General features: G+C 34.9%; 1 protein-coding gene across 1 annotated transcript; it reads right to left on the reverse strand.

Moving 5' to 3' along the window:
* Positions 1-9,130: 9,130 nt before the first annotated feature.
* LOC140758199 (uncharacterized) lies at positions 9,131-10,053 on the reverse strand. Its single transcript, XM_073094286.1, has 2 exons — positions 9,747-10,053; positions 9,131-9,648 (listed from the first exon to the last, which is right to left on the reverse strand). The coding sequence occupies exons 1-2, from the start codon at positions 10,051-10,053 to the stop codon at positions 9,131-9,133; spliced, it is 825 nt and encodes a 274-aa protein (XP_072950387.1).
* Positions 10,054-10,229: the final 176 nt, after the last annotated feature.

The raw sequence follows: 10,229 nt of genomic DNA on the forward strand, positions 1-10,229 counted from the left end.
GCATCTCAATATGTTTGAGATACACGAAGCTATACTAATACTTCCTAAGTATACAAAGACAAGGATAAATAATCGAAAAAGATCTACTTTATTAAATTAAACTAATTGCAATGAACATAAAACAATATCATTGTTTGTGTCTTTAAACGAAATAAAATTAACAAATAATCTAAAGCATAAATCCAAAAGAGCGGAAAAGTAAATAGGTAGATCCTAAGTGGAGGTAGGTCCCGGGCTCAGTCGCCATGTTGATTATTACCTGAGATAATAAGAAAAAAGAAAAAAAATTCATGAGCCAACAATTATAGCTCAGTGAGTACAAACCACTCAAAAACCAAACAAATTCTAAAATTTTATAGTGTTAAATAAAACCAACATTCAACAATATACATAACAATTTTCAATTAGTATGCTTTTAAATAATGACAATGATAACAATAGAGGGTCATAACTTGTAGCATTGTATAATTTCAACATATTAACCTCTTTCCGATGTTTATAATGGTATTTGTTTCAGTGGGACTATACCCTGCGGATCCACATCAACTATAAATCACCTCAAGATGACATTCGAGACTTTTTCTCATAGTTGATTCGGTTAGGGTCATCAGATGGTATTACTATATGATTCACACATCCTGTCTTTTCCATTAATCGTTGAGAGAGGTTAGAGTCACCTAGGAAATTTCTCATTCATCTTGGATTGTTTCCTGAGCCCGCTAAAGTCACATATGAAAGTCACCGTAGTGATCTGATATAAGACTTTCCCCTGAATTTCTAGATAAACTTGAGTCACCACGGAAAACCATAAGCGATCTAAACCGGGACTGTTCTCTAGGTCATACCAATATTAGTTTCATTTTTCTTTTCACTAAAATTTAATATTTGCACAACGTATGGCGATGCACTAAGTGTAATAATTAAATACACACAGAAAATATAACAATTAAATTTACACGTAAGAATGAAATAAATAAATTTGCACACAGTAATTTACATGGTCTGATAAAGGTACGAAGTATAATAAAAATAAATATGTGAGTGAACCCACTCACTTGAGTCTAGGCAAGACAACTGCGACAAAGCCGAAATTTTACGAATTAGGTATTTCTATTTTAACCTATTAAACTGAAAATAAAATTGAGGGGTTGGAGAGGGCTTATCAAGGAGTCACATGATGGTCTTCGATGGCTCCGGCGGCACTCCGACAAGCTGATTCCACTGCGTGACTCCGACGGTGAGAAAGAAGAAAACGGAGGAGAAAAAGAAGAAGAAAAGGGAAAAGGAGGTCAGAGAGGGGTTAAGAGAGAGAGAGAGAGAGAGAGAGAGAGAGAATTAAAGTTTAATTTATAGATTAAAAATCCAAATCTAAATTTGATTTGGATTCCGTGAGATTTTCGCTGCCACTTTGTCGGAGAGGAAGAGGAGGAGGGGATTGCACGTGCAGCACATGTGCACCCTCTTCTCTCTCATTTTTTTCGGTTCTCATAGTATTGATGTCTTTTTATAATTAATTTGATGAAAGTTAAATTAAATTTTATCTATTTGATTTTTTTTTTGTTACTTACATATATCTCTCGTTAATTTAAGGTTAATTTAAATTAAATTTAATAACAGATAGAGATAGAGATAGAAAGTCATATTTAAATTGAAGTCTATCTCCAAATAATCAAATTTAAATGGTTTAATATTAAATAATATCTCCTATAATTAAGGCGTAATCATACCTATCACAATTATATCTAAGAGAGAGAAATCTTAATAGAAAAAAAAACTTATAATTCGAAAGTTAGGCACATAGCATATATTATCTTCTTGATTTTTTTTTTACGTAATGTGGTTTTGAAATCGGTACGAAAAATCAGTACCGAGTGTAAAAACTAGCTATTATAGTCATTAGATTAAGATTATAAATTTTAGAGGGGTATTAAAGTATTTGCCTTAGGAAAATAGCAAGAAGATTATTGATTGATTGGTCTTTTAACTTGGAAGCTAACTGTTAGGTTTATTTGTATTTATGTAATTGACAAATTGTATTTCAAAACATAATTTATATTCATGTAATGTGTCTATATTTTATGTATGAATACATGCACAAGATATAAAATATTTGATGAAGAATATTAAAGTGAAAGATTAATTTTAAAGTCAAAGTATTCGAAATGATTTTATAATCATTATTGAAGTGATTAAACGGTGTCATGATGGTTGAAGAAGTATGAAATTTTACCTAAAGGCATAAGAAGAGGCACTTTGCATTCAACTCAAGACATATGTCGGGTGACAAGTCTTTATTTTCTAATCTCGAAAAACATGAAGGGGGAGTTGTAACATTCGGAGATGGTAATTCATCCAAGGTAATAGGTAAAGGAAAGGTAAGTACTCAAGGGATTCCTAATCTCGAAAATGTTCTTTATGTTAAGGGCTTGAAAGCAAATCTGCTTAGCATCAGTCAATTTTGTGATGAAAATTATGAGGTAAATTCTCCAAAAATGATTATACTATTCTAGATTATGAGGGTAATGTTATATGCTATGGATCTAGATCATCTGATAATTGTTATGTTGTTAGAACTTCACATAAACTGAAATGTAACAGTGCTTTTTTCGACATTGCAGATCTTTGGCATCAACGTCTTGGACATGTGAATCACAAGGAATTATTTAATCTGTCAAACAAGAAGTGGTAAGAGGAATACCTAAGATGAAAGAAATGTCGAAAAGAGTGTGCGATTCATGTCAAATTGGAAAACAAATTAGGATCTCACATAAAAAGGTAAATGCAACTACCACTGACCGTGTGCTACAATTAGTCCACATGGACTTAATGGGTCCAACAAAAAGGGAAAGTTTTGGAGGTAAACATTATATATTCTTAATGGTCGATGATTACTCCAGATATACCTGGGTTGCCTTTTTACGTGAGAAATCTGAAACTTTTAAAATTTTTAAATCACTATGCTTGAAATTGCAGAATGAAAAATCTACTACCCTAGTTAGGATTCGTTATGATCATGGTAGAGAATTTGAAAATGAAATTTTTTCCATATTTTGTGATTCTCTTGGTATTCAGTATGAATTTTCAGCTCCTATAACTCCGCAACAGAATGGGATTGTGGAAAGAAAGAACCGAGTTGTGCAGGAAATGGCTAGGGTTATGCTTCATGCTAAAAAAGTTCCTCAAAGGTTTTGGGCAGAGGCGGTCAATACAGCGGTACATGTTATAAATCGTGTTTATCTAAGGCCAGGTACAAAAATGACTGCTTATGAAATTTGGAAAGGTAAGAAACCTAGTGTTAAATATTTTCAAGTATTTTGTAGCAAATGCTATATCTTGCGTGATCGAGAATATTTGACAAAATTTGATACTAGGAGTTGTGAGGGCATCTTCTTAGGGTACTCTAATAATAGCAGAGCCTACAGAGTATTCTATCTTGACACTTCTACTGTTATGGAATCAGCTAATGTTGTTATAGATGAATCCACTGCTGAAATAATTGAAGGTACACATGACGAAGACATTAGAAAGGAACTTGATTTGGAAATTGAGAAACAGAACGAGGACAGGGTTCAAATGAACAAAGATGACTGCACCGTACTAGAACCATCTGCTAGAGTGAAACTAAATCATCCACTGTCACAAGTGATCGGATATGAATGAACCAATGAAGACAAGACGACAAATCCAAAGTGAGGTATCATTTACTTGTTATACATATTCTTTTGAACCTAAAAATGTGAAGGAAGCATTGTTAGACGATTCTTGGGTTAATGCTATGCATGAGGAATTAGAGCAATTTTCTAGGAATGATGTTTGGTATTTAGTTCGTAGACCTAAGAATGTGAACGTAATTGGAACAAAATGGATATATAAGAATAAAAGTGATGAACATGGCAATATAGTTCGAAATAAAGCCAGACTAGTAGCATAGGGATACACTCAGGTTGAGGGTATAGATTTTGATGAGACTTTTGCTCCTATTGCTAGATTAGAGTCTATTTGTATACTGTTTGACATTGCTTGTCATTTAAAATTTAAATTGTTTCAAATGGATGTTAAAAGTGCTTTCTTGAATGATATCCTGAATGAAGATATCTATGTGGAACAACCTAAGGGTTTTGAAGATCTTAAATTTCCTTCTCATGTTTATAAATTGAAAATGGCTTTTTACGGGCTAAAACAAGCTCCAAGAGCTTGGTATGAGAAGTTAACAACTTTTTTAGTGGATACGGGGTTTACTCGAGGGGGGGTGGATAAGACATTGTTAATTAGACGTGAGAACAAGAGTTTAGTTGTGGCACAAATATATGTGGATGACATTGTCTTCGGGGCAACGAGTCAATTATTAGCTAAGGAGTTTGCAGATCTCATGCACAGTCATTTTGAGATGAGCATGATGGGTGAGTTGAAGTTCTTTTTAGGGCTTCAAATTACTCAATTGGAGAGATGGATTTTTATCGCTCAAACCAAGTATGCTAAGGATCTTGTGACTAGATTTGGTTTAGAAATGCAAAACATGCTAGAACTCCTATGAGTACAACTACCAAACTAGGTAAGGACATGTCAGGAAAAAGTGTTGATCAGACACTGTATAGGAGCATGATTGGTAGTCTTTTATACTTAACTGCTAGTAGACCTGACATTGCATTTAGTGTCGGTGAGTGTGCTAAGTTTCAGTCTGAACCTAAGAAGTCACATTTGTTTGCTGTGAAACGTATCATAAAATATGTCAGTGGTATAGTTGATTTAGGTATTTGGTTTACTTATGACTCGGTGCTATCATATCGGAATATATAGATTCTGATTGGGCAGGTTCATGTGATGATAGAAAAAGTATTTCAGGTGGATGTTTTTATGTTGGAAACAATCTGGTTGCATGGCACAGTAAGAAACAAAACTCGATATCTTTATCAACTACGGAGGCCGAGTACATTGCAGTAGGGAGTTGCTGTTCTCAGTTATTATGGATGAAACAGATGGTCAAGGATTATAGCATTGAACAAGATACTATGGTGCTTTATTGTGACAACATGAGTGCTATTAATATATCGAAAAATCCTATTTAACACTCGCATACAAAACATATTGATATCCGACATCATTTTATACGCGAGTTAGTTGAAGACAAAACAATAGCACTAGAATATGCTGAGACGGAGAAACAGTTGGGTGATTTGTTTACGAAACCTTTGGATTTACAGAGATTTGAGTATCTTCGTATTTCTTTAGGGATTTGTGCTTTGGACTGATTTTATTGGGATTTGTGTTTTTAGTTTGCAAGTTTCTTTTTATTTTATTTTGTTTTTTTAGGTTTTCTTTTACTTTGAAATTTTCTTTGGTTTTAGTTTCAGATTTGTCGAGAGTTTTTGTCATAAAAAAATTGATGCACTCCTAGATTCAATAATATACTCTTAACATAAAAATATGATTTTTCTCTTGATTATGAGTTATTATAGTCAATTTTGTCATCTTGTAGTATATTATATCAATTTTGATTTTGTCACTCCCTCGACTTCTATAATAATGAAACTAAATTTAATGCACTCATAACGTATGTGTATTCTTGAGTGAGCATGATATCATGAATTATTTTTTTAAATAGCTCACTATTAACTTTGATTTGCATAGTTTGACCTCATGCTTAGTCATCAAAAATATGTTTATAAAAGATTAATGAAAATGGCTATAATGAGTTAGTGTGAAAGCCGTGTTGTTTTAGAGTCTAGTTTGACTCAGTACATTATTTGCAAATTCAAAAAAAAATGATATATGTGAATTTCTTCTTGCACATTGTTTGATTTGTACTATAAGAAAAGGGCTACCTACTCATGTGTGAAAGCCATCATTGCACCTATTTTTTTAAAAAAATAATACAGGAAAAATTCTTGTTATGTTATGGAGAATAAGTCGAAAAGTGCAAAATTCCAATACTAAGTCGGTTTGACTACTGTGTTGCATCATTGATTAAATAGGAAAGTTTATTTAAGAAGATTGTTTCATGTTATCTATGCTCATTTTGCATGCGTATTGTTATGATCAATCAAGATTAATTTAATTTTGAGTGATGCATTAGAATTGATTATAATATGCTTTTGATGATTTGATTGATCTGTGTATGACTTATTTCATTTGATTGTCATATTCTATGTCTTGAATCTATTTTGAATTTCTAGAAGTGCATCTCCAAAAAGATTTTTGATCTTTTTCTTAGACTTTTTACTTTTTTTTAAAAAAAAAAGGGCGTTCGAACGCAGATTTTTGAGTTCGAACGCGATGACTGGCACGTTCGAACACGCAGACTGGTGCGTTCGAACGCACTTGAGGGTTCTTTAAATATTGCGTCCGAATCCAAGGGTTTTCATCTTCCATCTTACAAACCCTAGAAACCCTTCATTTTCTCCCTCTCAAATCTTCAAGATCTTGATCTTTTTCATCAAATTTTTTACTTCAAACCCTTTTAAAGGATAGTTCTCCTCCGGATCTAGCATCTTTCGGCCAAATCTTTTAGTTTTTCTTCACTTTTGCGAGGTATGATCATCCATCAATTTTCCTATTTTTTATTCAATAAAGTCTCTTGATCTTGATTGATTTTGTGCGTTTTCGAGTTTTGATCACGTTAATGTTAAAACCTTGATGTTTCTTGTGCAATTGAACGTGATATCTTAGCGTTTTCAAGTGGAAGATGAATTTCACTAAAGGTCTTCATGGTTTTTAAAATTTTTGGATTTCTTGTTATTTTCTTTTGTATGCTTTGGGCATATGTTGAATCTTGCGACTTTTTTTTCTTCTTTAGAATGCCTAAAAATGTTACAGTTACCAAGAAACAAAGGCCGCCTTCGTCACCTGCCTCGACTTCGTGTTGGCGATTCTTCATCGTCAGTTCCCTCTGAGTTCTTAGTCTTTGGCATTTGTATCAAAAAGGGGGAGAGTGTGTAGTGTGTAGTGTGTAGTGTGTGGTGAGTTTAGACGCGAGTTTAAAGCTTAGGAGTTTACTGATGTAGGTGGAGTACTGGTGTAGGGGGAGTTTACTGGTTTATGTTTACTGCATAAAAACTTTGCTTGGGTACCTGTGAACTTTGTTTGCTTAAGTATTTATGAACTTATGCTTGCTTGATAACTTATGTTTGGATTGTTATTTATTTCAAGTTATTTTCACTTGATCTTGAATTGATATATGTTTATTTGCAGGGATTGATGTGTTAAATATTCTAGATTTGTTGAATGCTCATTTTGAAGTCTTTGTAATATCTTGTAATCTAGATGTTTTGTCACAAATTGCCAAAGGGGGAGATTGTTAAGTTTTTAATTATTGACAATTATGTACAAAATATTCTAAGTGTATTTATATATATATATATATATATATATATATATGAGCTTTATACAAGTTTAGAATATCTCTGGTTTGAAGAATTGCAAGATTATTGGAGAAAAGCTGTTGAGTTCACATCGCGTTCACAAATGCGTTCGAACTCGGTGCGTTCACAAACGCGTTCGAACGCGGGTACTGCATTCACACAGACCGAGAGCCGCGTTCACAAACGCGTTCGAACGCAACCTGAAGAATTTAAGCTGTCGCGTTCGAACGGGCCCAAGTGCGTTCGAATGCACCAATGAAGTTTGAAAATCTTAGACTTTCGTGAGTACGAATAAGACTTGGATTTGGCTCTATCTTGGAGATTATATATAAGGATTATGATGCCCTATCTCTAGAATAGTTGAAGAAGTATTATTGAAGGACACTTCTTGAGGCAAATCGATTCTTCAACTAATAAGGTTTTACTCATCTACAAGAATTTTATCTTTCGTCTTAAGGGCTATCTAGACGAAAGATCAATCTCGAAGGCTACTGAGGTTTGACATCAATCACGAGAAGTAGTGAATCGTGAGTTCTAGCGAGCAAGACTGAGAGGAACAAAGTCGTTTGGATCGACGGGTTGTTTTGTGAGTCGGTCTTGTAACTGCTACTATCATAGTGATTGGTTTTGATCTGTGGTTTTTTCCCGTTTGGGTTTTTCCACATTAAAATCTTGGCGTTCATCTCTGCTTTCGTTCTTAATATTTCTTTCGACTTTTAATTAAGCGAACGAGCGATATCAGTGCCTAGTGTTTAGGTACATACGTGTGTCTAGGGATTTTTTCAAATGAATTACATATTCCTCTATTTTCTTGTTCTCTGGTGCGACAACATTGTACTTTGGTTTTGGCATCCAATCCTATATTTCATGCATGAACAAAACATATACTAATCCTTTCTTTTATAACGAGACTAAAGAATGATGTAATACAGGTAGTAGGTCTGCAGTGAAAAGCAATAAGAAACGGCTAAAAGTGATACTAACTTGGATCAATAGTGAAGATGCAATTTAGAATGCGATTAACAATGCATCAAAGAGAGATTTTATTCTGTTCTGCCATCTCAAATCATATCTGAAACTGAAACTATAATTTATCAACTTCTGAGGTATTTCTGGATTTCCCTGAACACATTTGTTAAGTTAACTGCAACAATCTGAGAATGAATGAGAGGAAAAATAGTTTCTCTAATATTCAACAACAAACTGAGAGCAAGAAAGAAAAACAATCATACATATGAAACTTGTGGATTACCATTTTATTAGAGAGAGGATTAAAAATCGTGACATCGTTGACAAGTTTATTTCATCCAAAGATCAAGTGGTAGATATTATTACTGAAGGCCTTGCTGTAACACGTTATCAATACCTGAGGAACAAGCTCATGGTGCATTCTTCCCCTATTCTCTTGCACAGGAATGTTAACGTAGAAGATAATCACAGTGGAGAACCCAACTCACCATGCGGCATCAAAGGAAAGTCATATGATATCAAAGAAAAGTTATCCTGACAAGGAAACAGTGATCAAATTATAACAGGCAGCACTACACAAAAGGCCAACTCCATATATTTATTGATATTCTATTGTTCCTTGTGAATCCAAACATAGAAGACAGTTCCAGACTGCTTTCATTTATAATGTTATGATGCATCGGATTTTTGTTCTCTCTTCATGCTAATAAATGCGTGAAAAATACTCCTAAATTTCAATCTCTATCTGAAAAATGGGAAATGCACACTGAAAGGCAAGAGGATATGGTGATACCTCATATAGATCAAACAATGTCTATGTCCGGAATGTGAGCAATCGCCGGCCAATCAGGCCCATCGACCTTGCGGTACCGCTCCTCAAACACAGGGTGGCATTTGCGTAGAAATAAACTTTGCAGATCAAGTGGCATTCCCTCCTTGCTAGGTAGTGACTGAAAGTTGGGGCTGTACTCTATCAGCAATTTCTTGAGTGACTGCAGGTTATTCAACTCATGCAAGGCATGGAAATTCTGGCAACTTGTAATATGTAACTCTTGGAGGGAAGTGAGATATTGAAGCGTCCGCCCATCCATTTCAGATTCATTAGAGTATTTGATTACTAGTACTTTTACAGAGGCAAAGCCTTGTCTGCTAAGCAACAGTTTGAGCAGTAAGGTGTTATCGACCAAAAGAGTAGATACAGATGACAAGCCCACCTCTCCCAGCACCCATGTAACCTCATCTGGACGTGAGCATGGCAGTGGAGCCAGCTTTGGACACCCGTATATTTCCATTCTATCAAGCAAAGGAAGGGCTTCAAGGCCTGCAAATGATGTAAGCTCTTTACAATGAGTGATAAGTATCTTTTGGAGACGTATCAACTGTTGCACCCATGGGGAAAGGAAATCGTCGTTGTATTGCCGATCCCCGCTATCCTCAATGATTGAAGACAGGGAAGGCCTCCGAGACACTTTGACAATATGTTGTCAACAACAGAACAAAACTCAAGCGTGAGCGTTTCTAGTGAAGAAGGCAGGAGACACACGTCCACCTTCCCGACTGATGTCACGAAAAGGTTAGAGAACCTAATGTGCAGGCTTTTGAGTGAAATGAGTTCGCTAATGCCGTCCAGTAGCAAAGGTTTTAGCTCATAAGGGTCAATGATCAACTCTTCCAAGTGCCTTAAATTATCATGATGTAGTAGAAACCATTCACCAGTAGACTCCATGTTAGTGCACCCTTTGATGGTCAAGGTTCTAAAAGATGATGACGAAGAGGGGCCGGAAGCAGACGACGAGGAATTCAATGTACGTGATGCCGTCAAAAATTTGGGTTCAATTCTTGGAGCGTAAGTGGGAGAGGAGGAATTGCTTCTAGCTTGTCGCAATATTTGATAATAAAGCA

This window comes from Typha angustifolia, chromosome 3 (genome assembly GCF_048772165.1).
Source record: "Typha angustifolia cultivar Huaian chromosome 3, ASM4877216v1, whole genome shotgun sequence".
Classification (NCBI taxonomy): domain Eukaryota; kingdom Viridiplantae; phylum Streptophyta; class Magnoliopsida; order Poales; family Typhaceae; genus Typha; species Typha angustifolia.

Excerpts from the sequence above, each read along its gene's own strand:
- LOC140758199 (XM_073094286.1), bottom strand. The coding sequence starts at position 10,053 with ATGGAGTCTACTGGTGAATGGTTTCTACTACATCATGATAATTTAAGG. Across the intron at positions 9,649-9,746 it reads ATTGAGGATAGCGGGGATCG|GCCTTGAAGCCCTTCCTTTG; the intron begins GCAATACAACGA and ends CATCATTTGCAG.